The following is a 17,564-nucleotide window of genomic DNA, read 5'->3' as shown; positions in this document are numbered from 1 at the left end:
ATGTCCTTGCTGCTGTTGAAGATACCGACCTGTCAGCGGCTCCATGTGTCCGTCTGCTCTCTGACTGGAGTCACTGCTGTGGACGAAGCCTCCCAGTGGTATTCTCTCTAAACCCAACATTACTGAATGCATGGTCCAGTGGGAGATAAAAGTTTTTTACTGGTAACTGAACCAGTGTAAAAACATTTCCTATGCTGTGAGTGTGTGTACAGCAGATTATATGCTGTTTCCTTTCAAAGAGCCATAACAAGCCAATCTAATCCTGGTTCATCCTGTTGCTAAGTAACCTGTTTTGTTGTTTGATACTTATTCCTCTGATCCTGGTGCAGAAAGTCCTGTTTACAGTTTGTAAAGCTCCAAAGGCCGCTATGTGTTCAAAACACACTGTTATGGAAGAGTTTCTGACAGCAGCCAGAAGGAATCATGGGAAACAGCTCAGTCTCTGAGGTCTCTCCTGGGTCAGTTCTTACTGGTACCGCTGACCAGCAGGGCACTTGACATTCCTGAGTGCCTCCCATAATCCTTTTTCTTCTTCTGCATGCTGCTTCTCTGGCATTCCAGTGTTTCAGTTCGCTGTTTCCTTCACTCATAATTTTCTGTCCTGTTTGTTTTTCTGTTTTGTCTTTTGCTGCTGCTGTGTAGATCTTTCAGGTGCAGAAGGTAGGCCCACTCTTCGTCATTTACACCTCAGATATGATTTGAAGCATGGTTATGTGATGATCTGGGCATGTGCCCCAGAAAATGATGGAAGCTGTTCTCTCCTCAGAAATATTACGGCTTGAACACCAAACTAGATGACCGAGTCGACAGCAAGTGGGGAGATATTGAACAATGGATGGTACACCTAAATGCAACTCTTTTAGCTCATCCTACTAACTGTTGTTTGTGTGTGTTGATCTGCATATTGTTAGGCCTTTGCTTGTGATTATTAGAGGTTTTTACAGACTTGCATCTGAACAACAGATAATTCCTGTTGAGCCTTTTTTTTTTTTTTTTGGAAAACATGGGTTGATAATGACTAAAAAGTGGCCATTAATGGTAATCCACTTATTCAGAGGAGCAGGGTGGCTGTTTGGCTTGAATCAGCATGACCATCTGCCACATCAGTGGGACACTGCATGGGATTAACTGAGCCCAGTTCACCCCTTTAGATACTTAATACTCAATCAGTGTAAGCGTCCAGCGTGGCGGCGACGTTACTCTGTGAGTGACTTGGAACCTAAGGGTGTGTGGTGTGTGTATAAACTGTGTGTGTACTGGACAACATTAACACCAGGTTTGAGTTTGGAGAGTCTTTGCATGTGTGTGAAGCATACTGGTGTGTTGGCCTTGTCACTGGGAGACCTCTATGGTTTTAAAGGCATGCAGGACTGATTGTATGTCATTGTACTGTTACATGAAGCCTTGTATAGATGCCTTCAACATGTCTCTGTCCAAACAGGTGGACCCCACGGACATGAGGAGGGACTTGAGTAAAGTTTATGCTGTTATGTTCTGTCTGTGTTCTTAGAGAGACCAGAGAGATTGATTCATGCAGAAAGAGGACGTGTTGTCTCACTGCTGTTGACAGACGAACAGATCCTCTTTCTGCAGCAGTGAAGAGTCGAACAGAGACTCTGAACAGTTTTAGTTTATCACTCAATGTAGACTACACAGGTTATCGATGTGTTTTCAGGTACAAATCACTACAAAAGATACAGTCATACATCGGGAAAGGTTGGCAGTATATTTTCTTAATGCTACCTTCTTTTTTCCACATTATTGTAGTTATGCATCTATTTTTGCTTTAATCTGCCATCTGAAACAGAAAAAGTTGATAATCATCATAATGTCAATTTTGGGCAGTGATAATCGCTTAACCTCTAGGTGTTACCACTGTGTAATGTTCCATTCTTCCTGCAACATGCAGCAGTACAAACTAGTTGTTTCCTCATTTGTCTCATTGGTTCCCACGGTCAGTTTCCTCCAAAAAGGATCTGGATTGGTAACAGTGCAGGTTTGTCATGTTAGTCATCCCACCCCAAAAACAGCAGCATGCACCAAAACTGACTTCACAATCTCTGGTGCTTCTGGCATTGAGTGTTGTTTCAGCTTGTCGTTTACCTTTTCATTAATGAGGGATTTGTTTTAAAAAACATCAAGAGCAGCAGAGTAATAAAGCCGGTATGTTTACAGATTCACTATATTGCCAAGAGTATTGTCTCATCTGCCTTTACATGCATATTCAATTTCAGTAACATCCCATTCTTAGTCCAAAGGGTCTAATATGCTGTCAGCCCCTGTTCTGGGGAACTTTCCATGAGGTTTAGGAGTGTTTATGGGAATTTTTGACATGTTTGTGAGGTCAGACAGTGATGTTACACAAACAGACCTGGCTCACATTCTCCACTAATTCATCCTGAAGGTGTTGTGTCCAGTTGAGGTCAGGACCCTGTGTAGGCCACTCAGGTTCTTCCACACCAAACTGGCTCATCATGTCTTTATGGACCTTGTTTTGTGTCCTGGTGTGCAATTGTTGTAACAGAAAGAAACCATCCCCAAACGCTGTTAGAAGTTAGAAACATGGAATTTTCCAATGTCTCTTGTTTTACTGAAGCATTCAGAGTTCCTTTCTGAGGAACCAAGGGTGCATTTACATCCGGATAGTCCGCTAGACTCGGTCCGATTGGGGACTCTACTCAGTTGTAGTGGGGTGTATCTATGTGGACTGAGATCAGGTTCCTGCTACATTTTGGTCAAACGCACCAAACCAGAATAATATATCCCCATTCCCACCAATGAAACTCGTTGTTTTGGGTTTTTTATTGTGTCTTATGCAAGTATACTGCAGAAATATATTGGACATGATTTCCATGATTTGGATTGATGAATGAATACCTCTGGCAATATAATGTAGCTGTGTGCCCCTCAAAACCATGTAAGTGTTGTAAATGTTCCAGAAACAAAGGAAATGGCCTAAAAGCTGAACAGGTCTGTTGAAGCTGTGTTGGTACCGGCATACGTCCTGTAAAACCTCTACGGGGGAAACTCATGGGGCTAAGTGGCGTCGTCTTCATCGTAGCATTGGCCAAACCTGGATGCTGGGTCTGGAGATGGGAAGTCTGGAGAAGTGGATAAAATTAAAATGCTAATTCAGTAACACTGAATTAGCATTTTAACACATGTTCTTATTCACTTGTGACTGATGAATGGAGGGATCTGAGGGACTGGATCACACACATCATGATGGTGGTTTGATATTTTCTCAGAGGAGAAATATACAAAGGAAAGTGCGGCTCATTGAGTTTTCTCCTGTATTTATTAGAAAAATTAGAAGCTCTGCACATTGTTTACAATAACCTGCCTGGAAAACCTGGTTGTAATATAAACTCCACCCAATTCAGGAATTAATTTTATTTATTAGTCTCACAGTTATGGCAAACAGCAGATATGTTGGTTGTTTATCTTGCTGGGATGGGTTTTACCTGGAGGAAAATGGGAGGATGAATGGGTCATGAGAGGCTTTTTACTGGTAGAAAATCTTTTAGATTTGTGACAGGACTTGTTTGCTGCAGAGCTTTAGAGCACTGGAACTTTGCAGACTGGAAGTGATCATCAGAATCCTCCTGATAGTTCACATGAAATGAAAATCAACCAGACAGACATTTAAATTGACGGAGTGAGCTCTGTAGTAAAAGCCAGTTTCCTCTCTCATCCGTCCTGATCATCTTGTTTTATCTCTAACTATCTTCATCTGTTCCTTCCTTCACACCCCTCATCCCTCATCCTTTCCATCCCTTGTCCAGGAGGACAGTGAGAAGTATTCACGCTCATCACGGATCCACACGGTTTGTAGTCCTCCCTCTCTTTACCCGTCCCGTCTTCTCACACCATTTTCAGACTTTCTTTTGTTTTTAACCTGCGCTTCAGTTGTGGTCTGTTGCGGCTCTGCAGGTAAAGATTGACTGATGGAAACTGAGAGAGAGTTTGTGGAGGATCCATCTTTGCTGCCAACGTTTGTGTTTGTTGTGAATCAAACACTGTGTCCATGTCTGAAATGCCTAACCATCCATTTCACTCTCCACACAGCTGTCAGACGACGATGAGCGGATGTCGGTGGGAAGCCGCAGCAGCGTCAGGGTCAGTATCAAAAGAGAAAACTCCAGACGTGCCTGAAGCTTTTGGCCATGCTGAGCGTGTCCTGGCAGCAGGACGCCATCATGGCTCGTTGATGATGCTGTCTTGTCTCACACAGTCTGACATTGAGCCCGTCGGCGCTTACGGTGGAGGGGTAAGGAGCGGTGAACAAAGCATGAGCTGAGTTGGTTATTTACCAGCTGATTGCTGCGCTTGGTGAAAGTGAAGGGAGGCTTCGGTCGGTTTGGGATTTCTTCTTCGTTGTTGAGGAAAACATGCCAGAACGTTGAATGGCAGGAAGTGTGTTGAAGGAAACAATGTGTGAATGTCGGCTAACGTCTGTCCGCTGGCGTTGTTCACGACTTGTTTTTGCTGTTGTGAAGGAAAACTCACCAGCTTGGAATCAGTTCACTTTCATTCAGCCAAAGAGCACAGTGTGTCCTGGTTTTACCCATCTGGACCAAACCTCTCCACGATGAAGCTCCGTTTTCTGCTTGGCTTTCTGTAACTGTGAACGAGAACAAAACCAGCTGAATGTTGTTTTGGTTTCTGCTTCCTGACCAGTGTGACCAGTGTGCTTCATAAATCCCATTTAATAAATCTGGAAACCTGCTGAGCATGTAAATAAAAACAGAATGCAATAGATTACAAATCCCATTAATCCATATTTTATTCCCAGTAGAACATTAACAACACATTGGATTAACTGGGTAAACTGAGACATTTTACTGGTTTAAAAGTGAGCAGATTGTGATGCTGATGGTAGAAAGGTAAAGCAGGAAAAACAAACGACTGGAAAAGGAACTGGTCCCAGTCACAAACAACACGGCCATTTGACAGCTGATTGGGTTACTTAGCAACAGGTTGGTAAAAGGATGTAAAGATGGACAGATGTTCGTTCTTCTTCACGTTTTTGTGAAATTTTGCAACAACATAAAAAACTTTTATTTAATGAAAAATTGTGGCGACCCTGAAGATCCGACCAGCTCAGTGTTTAATATCAGCACATTCAGAGAATCAGAAGGAATCTCTGTATGTAGGGACGGGGCTGATGGTGATGTTGATGTTTTGGAGATCCTCATGCAACTCTGCATGAAAACAGACATGATTCTGTACTGGAAACCAGTGCATGGACTCAGAAACACGTCCAGACATCAGTGTGAACCCAGTTCATGCAGGTTAAAGCTCCATCATACGTGAAGAGGATCCAGAAACACGCCGTCTTCTCTGGACCAAAGCTCATCTAAAATGTTCTGAGTGGAAACCTGGATGAAGATGTGGAATAGTTTGTGGACAGCATGGACGGCGTGTCCTGCAGACTAAAGAGGAGAGGGAGCATCCAGCTTGTTATTCAATTCAATTCAACTTTATTTGTATAGCGCCACTTCACAACCATGTTGTCACAGAGCACTTTACATACACGAAGCAACAGACACATCATTTCCAGCCAGTTCATACATATCCGATAATAGAAACCAACTGATTGTATCGAGTCATGACTTGGATCCAATCCTCCATCCTGAGCTGCACGCGGCGACAGTGGGAAGGAAAAAACTCCCCTTTAACAGGAAGAAAACCTCGGGCAGAACCCGGCTCAGGGAGGGCAGCCATCTGCCTGGACTGGTTGGGGTGGAGAGGACAGGAAAGACAGATCAACATGCACTTAACAGCCTGCATCTCTGATGGGATGGGGTTGCTTTAGTTCCCAGCAGCTGCTCTCCTCACTTCCCAGATGTTTCCAGATGTTAGAAGAAGAGGAGATGCTAACGATGCTAATCCTGGAACGACTTTTTACAGACGTGTTGCTGCTTCAGATTCACAATCAGCTCAGATTTTACATGAAATGATGAAACGTCTCAGTTTCACCGCCTGATATGATGTTTATGTTCTACTGGGAATAAAATATGTCTTTATTAGCTTTGTAAATCATTGTTTTTGCTTCTTATTTGCCTTTTGCACATCTTTCTGAGAGGCTTTGTACTTCACTCTTCTTTTTGCTTTTCTAGCAGGCTTCCTCTCTACACAAAAAGTCCAAGAAAAAGAAGAAACATAAGCACAAAGACCGAGACGTATGTAGCAGCTCTGTAGATGTAGGAAGGTAGAACGGCATCAGGTGTCTCATTGCTTTTCCTTTATTCACAGAGAAACGGCTATGATGATGATTACAGCGTCATGTCCGGCAGGGTTAGTAACTGTCTGCACAGACGTTTTCTCCTGAACAAACATGATGACTGTTATCTGATTCCAGCGGGAAAGAAAGTTAACGTAGCAGCTGCATCTCATCTTTCATCGCTCTCCTGTCTGTCAGAGTTCCAGACTCAGTGATGAAAGCAGAGCGTCGCGCTCCTCCAGGACAGACCTGACGGTGCGTTCTGGACTCATTTAACTGAAGGGCTTCATGTTGTTCTTCTTTACGCATCAGTAAGCCAGATGAAAACCAGCAGAGCTCTGGCTCATCTGTGTTATTATGGAAGAAACTGCAGAAAGCCGGATGCTTTGTGTGTCTTCAGGCTAAAAACAGGCATCATGTGTTGCTTTCCTGCTGCAGCTGGAGTCAGACAGAGCTCTGCTCATCCTAACAGGTTCAACCTGACAGAAGGATTTGTCTTGGACAGCTGACCTGATGAACATGTGCAGGTTGCCAGTTCCTGATTTCCTGCTTTCATTGGAAGGGGGGAAGGAAATGGCAAACAGCTAGATGAATGAAAGGATGAATGGAAGTTGTACTTCGGTCGTTGTTTCCCCGTCAGGCGTAGACCTGAAAGCCTGAGCAGGGAATCCTGTCTGACGCTGTCGCCTGTCTCCTCTCAGACCTCCAGGCTGAGCGAAGACAGCCGGCCCTCGCGGGGCTCCAGGCTGGACCTGCAGCCGGTGGGTGTTCATGTGGGACTCCACTGACTGACTCACCCCCACTCACCCCCACTCACCCCCACTCACCTCACTGCGTGTGACTGTCAGAAACTTTTCTAACTCGCCACATTGTACGGGAGTTCCCTACTGCTGCCATCTTGTTGACAGGGAACCTGCACTGATCTCACGCCTCTCTGTGGATATTACAAGCACGGCGTGTGTGTGTGTGTGTGTGTGTGTGTGTGTGTCTGCATTTAAATAGTCATAACCTAAAGTCGACGGACCCCTGACCGACGTCTGCAGGTGAAGATGAGGTCATTTGCTTCCGACGTTGCAGGACCTGCGATGTGACTGTTGCACGTGTTGCCATGACGATGCTCCAAGCTTCCCGTGTGTTAACCCTTTGTTGGCACATTTTGACCAGCATGCACACTGTGTTTGCTTACAGACTAAACATTTTACAGTTTATAAAGTAAATTACCTCCATTTGTGCGTGAAAGCATCGGCATCCCGCAGAGCGCTCTGTGGTGGAGCGAACGTCTGATGACACGAAGCCTCCTGTAAGTCTGAAAGTTGCTTTGTTCTTAACCCGGAGGTCAGAGCATGACCTCCATCTCCGCACACGACCAGTCATTGCAGGTCATCAGTTGCAAGGATTAAATACCCCGTCCAGCAGAGGATTTGTATATTTATGAAGGGAAACTTCAGCGTTTGAGGGACTCAGACGTGTCGTGTTTTATCAGTGGCTTCAGGACGACCAACAAGATTAATGAAAAACTGATCATTTCTCTCTGGAGGTTCGGTCTTCCAGATTATTATAGAAAACTGAAATCTCCTGAAAATGGCAAAATATGATGAAATGAAAAATCTGACAAAAATATCAATTTTACTGCTTTAAATGGAGGAAAAAGAAGAAAAACATGTAGATCAGGTGTTTGTACGACTTGCGTTTGTTGTTTTTAGAGTGGAATGGAGGATTTATTTGTTTGTAGCTGAATCAGATGGAAGATCTCCTCCTCGCTCATCTGTCTCGCCTCCTCCTCCTCCTCCTCCTCCTCGCTCATCTGTCTCGCCTCCTCCTCCTCGCTCATCTGTCTCGCCTCCTCCTCCTCGCTCATCTGTCTCGCCTCCTCCTCCTCCTCCTGGCTCATCTGTCTCACCTCCTCCTCCTCCTCGCTCATCTGTCTCGCCTCCTCCTCCTCGCTCATCTGTCTCGCCTCCTCCTCCTCCTCCTCGCTCATCTGTCTCGCCTCCTCCTCCTCCTCCTGGCTCATCTGTCTCACCTCCTCCTCCTCCTCGCTCATCTGTCTCGCCTCCTCCTCCTCGCTCATCTGTCTCACCTCCTCCTCCTCCTCGCTCATCTGTCTCGCCTCCTCCTCCTCCTCGCTCATCTGTCTCGCCTCCTCCTCCTCCTCCTCGCTCATCTGTCTCACCTCCTCCTCCTCCTCGCTCATCTGTCTCGCCTCCTCCTCCTCCTCCTCGCTCATCTGTCTCACCTCCTCCTCCTCGCTCATCTTTCTCACCTCCTCCTCCTCGCTCATCTGTCTCGCCTCCTCCTCCTCCTCCTCGCTCATCTGTCTCGCCTCCTCCTCCTCCTCCTCGCTCATCTGTCTCGCCTCCTCCTCCTCCTCCTCGCTCATCTGTCTCGCCTCCTCCTCCTCCTCCTCGCTCATCTGTCTCGCCTCCTCCTCCTCCTCCTCCTCGCTCATCTGTCTCGCCTCCTCCTCCTCCTCCTCGCTCATCTGTCTCACCTCCTCCTCGTCCTCCTCGCTCATCTGTCTCGCCTCCTCCTCCTCCTCCTCGCTCATCTGTCTCGCCTCCTCCTCCTCCTCCTCGCTCATCTGTCTCGCCTCCTCCTCCTCGCTCATCTGTCTCGCCTCCTCCTCCTCCTCCTCGCTCATCTGTCTCGCCTCCTCCTCCTCCTCCTCCTCCTCGCTCATCTGTCTCACCTCCTCCTCCTCCTCGCTCATCTGTCTCACCTCCTCCTCCTCCTCCTCGCTCATCTGTCTCGCCGCCTCCTCCTCCTCCTCCTCGCTCATCTGTCTCGCCTCCTCCTCCTCCTCCTCGCTCATCTGTCTCGCCTCCTCCTCCTCCTCCTCGCTCATCTGTCTCGCCTCCTCCTCCTCCTCCTCGCTCATCTGTCTCACCTCCTCCTCCTCCTCGCTCATCTGTCTCGCCTCCTCCTCCTCCTCCTCGCTCATCTGTCTCACCTCCTCCTCCTCGCTCATCTGTCTCGCCTCCTCCTCCTCCTCCTCGCTCATCTGTCTCGCCTCCTCCTCCTCGCTCATCTGTCTCACCTCCTCCTCCTCCTCGCTCATCTGTCTCGCCTCCTCCTCCTCCTCCTCGCTCATCTGTCTCGCCTCCTCCTCCTCCTCCTCGCTCATCTCTCACCTCCTCCTCCTCCTCCTCCTCCTCGCTCATCTGTCTCGCCTCCTCCTCCTCCTCCTCGCTCATCTGTCTCGCCTCCTCCTCCTCCTCCTCGCTCATCTGTCTCGCCTCCTCCTCCTCCTCCTCCTCCTCGCTCATCTGTCTCGCCTCCTCCTCCTCCTCCTCGCTCATCTGTCTCGCCTCCTCCTCCTCCTCCTTGCTCATCTGTCTCGCCTCCTCCTCCTCCTCCTCCTCGCTCATCTGTCTCGCCTCCTCCTCCTCCTCCTCGCTCATCTGTCTCGCCTCCTCCTCCTCCTCGCTCATCTGTCTCGCCTCCTCCTCCTCCTCCTCGCTCATCTGTCTCGCCTCCTCCTCCTCCTCCTCCTCGCTCATCTGTCTCGCCTCCTCCTCCTCCTCCTCGCTCATCTGTCTCGCCTCCTCCTCCTCCTCCTCCTCGCTCATCTGTCTCGCCTCCTCCTCCTCCTCCTCCTCCTCGCTCATCTGTCTCGCCTCCTCCTCCTCCTCCTCGCTCATCTGTCTCACCTCCTCCTCCTCGCTCATCTGTCTCGCCTCCTCCTCCTCCTCCTCGCTCATCTGTCTCGCCTCCTCCTCCTCGCTCATCTGTCTCACCTCCTCCTCCTCCTCGCTCATCTGTCTCGCCTCCTCCTCCTCCTCCTCGCTCATCTGTCTCGCCTCCTCCTCCTCCTCCTCGCTCATCTCTCACCTCCTCCTCCTCCTCGCTCATCTGTCTCGCCTCCTCCTCCTCCTCCTCGCTCATCTGTCTCGCCTCCTCCTCCTCCTCCTCGCTCATCTGTCTCGCCTCCTCCTCCTCCTCCTCGCTCATCTGTCTCGCCTCCTCCTCCTCCTCCTCCTCGCTCATCTGTCTCGCCTCCTCCTCCTCCTCCTCGCTCATCTGTCTCGCCTCCTCCTCCTCCTCCTCCTCCTCGCTCATCTGTCTCGCCTCCTCCTCCTCCTCCTCGCTCATCTGTCTCGCCTCCTCCTCCTCCTCCTCCTCGCTCATCTGTCTCGCCTCCTCCTCCTCCTCCTCGCTCATCTGTCTCGCCTCCTCCTCCTCCTCCTTGCTCATCTGTCTCGCCTCCTCCTCCTCCTCCTCCTCGCTCATCTGTCTCGCCTCCTCCTCCTCCTCCTCGCTCATCTGTCTCGCCTCCTCCTCCTCCTCGCTCATCTGTCTCGCCTCCTCCTCCTCCTCCTCGCTCATCTGTCTCGCCTCCTCCTCCTCCTCGCTCATCTGTCTCGCCTCCTCCTCCTCCTCCTCGCTCATCTGTCTCGCCTCCTCCTCCTCCTCCTCCTCGCTCATCTGTCTCGCCTCCTCCTCCTCCTCCTTGCTCATCTGTCTCGCCTCCTCCTCCTCCTCCTCCTCGCTCATCTGTCTCGCCTCCTCCTCCTCGCTCATCTGTCTCGCCTCCTCCTCCTCCTCCTCGCTCATCTGTCTCGCCTCCTCCTCCTCCTCGCTCATCTGTCTCGCCTCCTCCTCCTCCTCCTCGCTCATCTGTCTCGCCTCCTCCTCCTCCTCGCTCATCTGTCTCGCCTCCTCCTCCTTCTCCTCCTCGCTCATCTGTCTCGCCTCCTCCTCCTCCTCCTCGCTCATCTGTCTCGCCTCCTCCTCCTCCTCGCTCATCTGTCTCGCCTCCTCCTCCTCCTCCTCGCTCATCTGTCTCGCCTCCTCCTCCTCCTCCTCCTCGCTCATCTGTCTCGCCTCCTCCTCCTCCTCGCTCATCTGTCTCGCCTCCTCCTCCTCCTCCTCGCTCATCTGTCTCACCTCCTCCTCCTCGCTCATCTGTCTCGCCTCCTCCTCCTCCTCCTCGCTCATCTGTCTCGCCTCCTCCTCCTCGCTCATCTGTCTCGCCTCCTCCTCCTCCTCGCTCATCTGTCTCGCCTCCTCCTCCTCCTCCTCGCTCATCTGTCTCGCCTCCTCCTCCTCCTCCTCCTCGCTCATCTGTCTCGCCTCCTCCTCCTCCTCCTCGCTCATCTGTCTCGCCTCCTCCTCCTCCTCCTCCTCGCTCATCTGTCTCGCCTCCTCCTCCTCCTCCTCCTCCTCGCTCATCTGTCTCGCCTCCTCCTCCTCCTCCTCGCTCATCTGTCTCACCTCCTCCTCCTCGCTCATCTGTCTCGCCTCCTCCTCCTCCTCCTCGCTCATCTGTCTCGCCTCCTCCTCCTCGCTCATCTGTCTCACCTCCTCCTCCTCCTCGCTCATCTGTCTCGCCTCCTCCTCCTCCTCCTCGCTCATCTGTCTCGCCTCCTCCTCCTCCTCCTCGCTCATCTGTCTCAGCCTCCTCCTCCTCCTCGCTCATCTGTCTCGCCTCCTCCTCCTCCTCCTCGCTCATCTGTCTCGCCTCCTCCTCCTCCTCCTCGCTCATCTGTCTCGCCTCCTCCTCCTCCTCCTCGCTCATCTGTCTCGCCTCCTCCTCCTCCTCCTCGCTCATCTGTCTCGCCTCCTCCTCCTCCTCCTCGCTCATCTGTCTCGCCTCCTCCTCCTCCTCCTCCTCCTCGCTCATCTGTCTCGCCTCCTCCTCCTCCTCCTCGCTCATCTGTCTCGCCTCCTCCTCCTCCTCCTCCTCGCTCATCTGTCTCGCCTCCTCCTCCTCCTCCTCGCTCATCTGTCTCGCCTCCTCCTCCTCCTCCTCTGCTCATCTGTCTCGCCTCCTCCTCCTCCTCCTCCTCGCTCATCTGTCTCGCCTCCTCCTCCTCCTCCTCGCTCATCTGTCTCGCCTCCTCCTCCTCCTCGCTCATCTGTCTCGCCTCCTCCTCCTCCTCCTCGCTCATCTGTCTCGCCTCCTCCTCCTCCTCGCTCATCTGTCTCGCCTCCTCCTCCTCCTCCTCGCTCATCTGTCTCGCCTCCTCCTCCTCCTCCTCCTCGCTCATCTGTCTCGCCTCCTCCTCCTCCTCCTCGCTCATCTGTCTCGCCTCCTCCTCCTCCTCCTCGCTCATCTGTCTCGCCTCCTCCTCCTCGCTCATCTGTCTCGCCTCCTCCTCCTCCTCCTCGCTCATCTGTCTCGCCTCCTCCTCCCTCCTCGCTCATCTGTCTCGCCTCCTCCTCCTCCTCCTCGCTCATCTGTCTCGCCTCCTCCTCCTCCTCGCTCATCTGTCTCGCCTCCTCCTCCTCTCCTCCTCGCTCATCTGTCTCGCCTCCTCCTCCTCCTCCTCGCTCATCTGTCTCGCCTCCTCCTCCTCCTCGCTCATCTGTCTCGCCTCCTCCTCCTCCTCCTCGCTCATCTGTCTCGCCTCCTCCTCCTCCTCCTCGCTCATCTGTCTCGCCTCCTCCTCCTCCTCCTCCTCCTCGCTCATCTGTCTCGCCTCCTCCTCCTCTCTCTGCTCATCTGTCTCGCCTCCTCCTCCTCCTCCTCGCTCATCTGTCTCGCCTCCTCCTCCTCCCTCCTCGCTCATCTGTCTCGCCTCCTCCTCCTCCTCCTCCTCGCTCATCTGTCTCGCCTCCTCCTCCTCCTCGCTCATCTGTCTCGCCTCCTCCTCCTCCTCTTGCTCATCTGTCTCGCCTCCTCCTCCTCCTCCTCCTCGCTCATCTGTCTCGCCTCCTCCTCCTCCTCCTCCTCGCTCATCTGTCTCGCCTCCTCCTCCTCCTCCTTGCTCATCTGTCTCGCCTCCTCCTCCTCCTCCTCCTCGCTCATCTGTCTCGCCTCCTCCTCCTCCTCCTCGCTCATCTGTCTCGCCTCCTCCTCCTCCTCTCGCTCATCTGTCTCGCCTCTCCTCCTCCTCCTCGCTCATCTGTCTCGCTCCTCCTCCTCCTCCTCGCTCATCTGTCTCGCCTCCTCCTCCTCCTCGCTCATCTGTCTCGCCCCTCCTCCTCCTCCTCCTCCCTCCTCCTCGCTCATCTGTCTCGCCTCCTCCTCCTCCTCGCTCATCTGTCTCGCCTCCTCCTCCTCCTCCTCCTCCTCGCTCATCTGTCTCGCCTCCTCCTCCTCCTCCTCCTCCTCGCTCATCTGTCTCGCCTCCTCCTCCTCCTCCTCGCTCATCTGTCTCACCTCCTCCTCCTCGCTCATCTGTCTCGCCTCCTCCTCCTCCTCCTCCTCGCTCATCTGTCTCGCCTCCTCCTCCTCCTCCTCGCTCATCTGTCTCGCCGCCTCCTCCTCCTCCTTGCTCATCTGTCTCGCCTCCTCCTCCTCCTCCTCCTCGCTCATCTGTCTCGCCTCCTCCTCCTCCTCCTCGCTCATCTGTCTCGCCTCCTCCTCCTCCTCGCTCATCTGTCTCGCCTCCTCCTCCTCCTCCTCGCTCATCTGTCTCGCCTCCTCCTCCTCCTCGCTCATCTGTCTCGCCTCCTCCTCCTCCTCCTCGCTCATCTGTCTCGCCTCCTCCTCCTCCTCCTCCTCGCTCATCTGTCTCGCCTCCTCCTCCTCCTCCTTGCTCATCTGTCTCGCCTCCTCCTCCTCCTCCTCCTCGCTCATCTGTCTCGCCTCCTCCTCCTCGCTCATCTGTCTCGTCTCGCCTCCTCCTCCTCGCTCATCTGTCTCGCCTCCTCCTCCTCCTCCTCGCTCATCTGTCTCGCCTCCTCCTCCTCCTCGCTCATCTGTCTCGCCTCCTCCTCCTCCTCCTCGCTCATCTGTCTCGCCTCCTCCTCCTCCTCCTCCTCGCTCATCTGTCTCGCCTCCTCCTCCTCCTCCTCGCTCATCTGTCTCGCCTCCTCCTCCTCCTCCTCGCTCATCTGTCTCGCCTCCTCCTCCTCCTCCTCGCTCATCTGTCTCGCCTCCTCCTCCTCCTCCTCCTCGCTCATCTGTCTCGCCTCCTCCTCCTCCTCCTCCTCCTCGCTCATCTGTCTCGCCTCCTCCTCCTCCTCCTTGCTCATCTGTCTCGCCTCCTCCTCCTCCTCCTCGCTCATCTGTCTCGCCTCCTCCTCCTCCTCCTCCTCGCTCATCTGTCTCGCCTCCTCCTCCTCCTCCTCCTCGCTCATCTGTCTCGCCTCCTCCTCCTCGCTCATCTGTCTCGCCTCCTCCTCCTCCTCGCTCATCTGTCTCGCCTCCTCCTCCTCCTCCTTGCTCATCTGTCTCGCCTCCTCCTCCTCCTCCTCCTCCTCGCTCATCTGTCTCGCCTCCTCCTCCTCCTCCTTGCTCATCTGTCTCGCCTCCTCCTCCTCCTCCTCCTCGCTCATCTGTCTCGCCTCCTCCTCCTCCTCCTCGCTCATCTGTCTCGCCTCCTCCTCCTCCTCCTCGCTCATCTGTCTCGCCTCCTCCTCCTCCTCCTCGCTCATCTGTCTCGCCTCCTCCTCCTCCTCCTCCTCGCTCATCTGTCTCGCCTCCTCCTCCTCCTCCTCGCTCATCTGTCTCGCCTCCTCCTCCTCCTCCTTGCTCATCTGTCTCGCCTCCTCCTCCTCCTCCTCCTCGCTCATCTGTCTCGCCTCCTCCTCCTCCTCCTCGCTCATCTGTCTCGCCTCCTCCTCCTCCTCGCTCATCTGTCTCGCCTCCTCCTCCTCCTCCTCGCTCATCTGTCTCGCCTCCTCCTCCTCCTCCTCCTCCTCGCTCATCTGTCTCGCCTCCTCCTCCTCCTCCTCGCTCATCTGTCTCGCCTCCTCCTCCTCCTCCTCCTCGCTCATCTGTCTCGCCTCCTCCTCCTCCTCCTTGCTCATCTGTCTCGCCTCCTCCTCCTCCTCCTCCTCGCTCATCTGTCTCGCCTCCTCCTCCTCCTCCTCGCTCATCTGTCTCGCCTCCTCCTCCTCCTCGCTCATCTGTCTCGCCTCCTCCTCCTCCTCCTCGCTCATCTGTCTCGCCTCCTCCTCCTCCTCCTCCTCGCTCATCTGTCTCGCCTCCTCCTCCTCCTCTTGCTCATCTGTCTCGCCTCCTCCTCCTCCTCCTCCTCGCTCATCTGTCTCGCCTCCTCCTCCTCGCTCATCTGTCTCGCCTCCTCCTCCTCCTCCTCGCTCATCTGTCTCGCCTCCTCCTCCTCCTCGCTCATCTGTCTCGCCTCCTCCTCCTCCTCCTCGCTCATCTGTCTCGCCTCCTCCTCCTCCTCGCTCATCTGTCTCGCCTCCTCCTCCTTCTCCTCCTCGCTCATCTGTCTCGCCTCCTCCTCCTCCTCCTCGCTCATCTGTCTCGCCTCCTCCTCCTCCTCGCTCATCTGTCTCGCCTCCTCCTCCTCCTCCTCGCTCATCTGTCTCGCCTCCTCCTCCTCCTCCTCCTCGCTCATCTGTCTCGCCTCCTCCTCCTCCTCCTCCTCCTCGCTCATCTGTCTCGCCTCCTCCTCCTCCTCCTTGCTCATCTGTCTCGCCTCCTCCTCCTCCTCCTCGCTCATCTGTCTCGCCTCCTCCTCCTCCTCCTCCTCGCTCATCTGTCTCGCCTCCTCCTCCTCCTCCTCCTCCTCGCTCATCTGTCTCGCCTCCTCCTCCTCGCTCATCTGTCTCGCCTCCTCCTCCTCCTCGCTCATCTGTCTCGCCTCCTCCTCCTCCTCCTTGCTCATCTGTCTCGCCTCCTCCTCCTCCTCCTCCTCCTCGCTCATCTGTCTCGCCTCCTCCTCCTCCTCCTCCTCGCTCATCTGTCTCGCCTCCTCCTCCTCCTCCTTGCTCATCTGTCTCGCCTCCTCCTCCTCCTCCTCCTCGCTCATCTGTCTCGCCTCCTCCTCCTCCTCCTCGCTCATCTGTCTCGCCTCCTCCTCCTCCTCCTCGCTCATCTGTCTCGCCTCCTCCTCCTCCTCCTCGCTCATCTGTCTCGCCTCCTCCTCCTCCTCCTCCTCGCTCATCTGTCTCGCCTCCTCCTCCTCCTCCTCGCTCATCTGTCTCGCCTCCTCCTCCTCCTCCTTGCTCATCTGTCTCGCCTCCTCCTCCTCCTCCTCCTCGCTCATCTGTCTCGCCTCCTCCTCCTCCTCCTCGCTCATCTGTCTCGCCTCCTCCTCCTCCTCGCTCATCTGTCTCGCCTCCTCCTCCTCCTCCTCGCTCATCTGTCTTGCCTCCTCCTCCTCCTCCTCCTCCTCGCTCATCTGTCTCGCCTCCTCCTCCTCCTCCTCGCTCATCTGTCTCGCCTCCTCCTCCTCCTCCTCCTCGCTCATCTGTCTCGCCTCCTCCTCCTCCTCCTTGCTCATCTGTCTCGCCTCCTCCTCCTCCTCCTCCTCGCTCATCTGTCTCGCCTCCTCCTCCTCCTCCTCGCTCATCTGTCTCGCCTCCTCCTCCTCCTCGCTCATCTGTCTCGCCTCCTCCTCCTCCTCCTCCTCGCTCATCTGTCTCGCCTCCTCCTCCTCCTCCTTGCTCATCTGTCTCGCCTCCTCCTCCTCCTCCTCCTCGCTCATCTGTCTCGCCTCCTCCTCCTCCTCCTCCTCGCTCATCTGTCTCGCCTCCTCCTCCTCGCTCATCTGTCTCGCCTCCTCCTCCTCCTCCTCGCTCATCTGTCTCGCCTCCTCCTCCTCCTCGCTCATCTGTCTCGCCTCCTCCTCCTCCTCCTCGCTCATCTGTCTCGCCTCCTCCTCCTCCTCGCTCATCTGTCTCGCCTCCTCCTCCTTCTCCTCCTCGCTCATCTGTCTCGCCTCCTCCTCCTCCTCCTCGCTCATCTGTCTCGCCTCCTCCTCCTCCTCGCTCATCTGTCTCGCCTCCTCCTCCTCCTCCTCGCTCATCTGTCTCGCCTCCTCCTCCTCCTCCTCCTCGCTCATCTGTCTCGCCTCCTCCTCCTCCTCCTCCTCCTCGCTCATCTGTCTCGCCTCCTCCTCCTCCTCCTTGCTCATCTGTCTCGCCTCCTCCTCCTCCTCCTCGCTCATCTGTCTCGCCTCCTCCTCCTCCTCCTCCTCGCTCATCTGTCTCGCCTCCTCCTCCTCCTCCTCCTCCTCGCTCATCTGTCTCGCCTCCTCCTCCTCGCTCATCTGTCTCGCCTCCTCCTCCTCCTCGCTCATCTGTCTCGCCTCCTCCTCCTCCTCCTTGCTCATCTGTCTCGCCTCCTCCTCCTCCTCCTCCTCCTCGCTCATCTGTCTCGCCTCCTCCTCCTCCTCCTCCTCGCTCATCTGTCCTCGCCTCCTCCTCCTCCTCCTTGCTCATCTGTCTCGCCTCCTCCTCCTCCTCCTCCTCGCTCATCTGTCTCGCCTCCTCCTCCTCCTCCTCGCTCATCTGTCTCGCCTCCTCCTCCTCCTCCTCGCTCATCTGTCTCGCCTCCTCCTCCTCCTCCTCGCTCATCTGTCTCGCCTCCTCCTCCTCCTCCTCGCTCATCTGTCTCGCCTCCTCCTCCTCCTCGCTCATCTGTCTCGCCTCCTCCTCCTCCTCCTCCTCCTCGCTCATCTGTCTCGCCTCCTCC

At 54.5% G+C, this 17,564-nt stretch overlaps 1 protein-coding gene across 3 annotated transcripts in view; it reads left to right on the top strand.

Moving 5' to 3' along the window:
- Positions 1 to 17,564, top strand: part of lrrfip1a (leucine rich repeat (in FLII) interacting protein 1a) — an 86,442-nt gene that overhangs the window by 48,048 nt on the left and 20,830 nt on the right. For 2 of the 3 annotated variants that reach the window (XM_079253953.1, XM_079253951.1), the window contains exons 3-11: positions 643 to 660; positions 767 to 838; positions 3,786 to 3,827; positions 4,069 to 4,119; positions 4,235 to 4,270; positions 6,123 to 6,185; positions 6,259 to 6,300; positions 6,425 to 6,481; positions 6,928 to 6,987. In XM_079253953.1, the coding sequence (XP_079110079.1) occupies positions 643 to 660; positions 767 to 838; positions 3,786 to 3,827; positions 4,069 to 4,119; positions 4,235 to 4,270; positions 6,123 to 6,185; positions 6,259 to 6,300; positions 6,425 to 6,481; positions 6,928 to 6,987 (441 nt within the window). The remainder of the gene's footprint in view (positions 1 to 642; positions 661 to 766; positions 839 to 3,785; positions 3,828 to 4,068; positions 4,120 to 4,234; positions 4,271 to 6,122; positions 6,186 to 6,258; positions 6,301 to 6,424; positions 6,482 to 6,927; positions 6,988 to 17,564) is intronic. The other variant, XM_079253952.1, reaches the window with a different exon arrangement.

Source organism: Telmatherina bonti, assembly GCF_933228915.1.
Source record: "Telmatherina bonti genome assembly, chromosome: 15".
NCBI lineage: Eukaryota > Metazoa > Chordata > Actinopteri > Atheriniformes > Telmatherinidae > Telmatherina > Telmatherina bonti.
The sequence above is the reverse complement of the archived record's forward strand: the minus strand, read 5'-3'. Positions and strand labels throughout refer to the sequence as shown.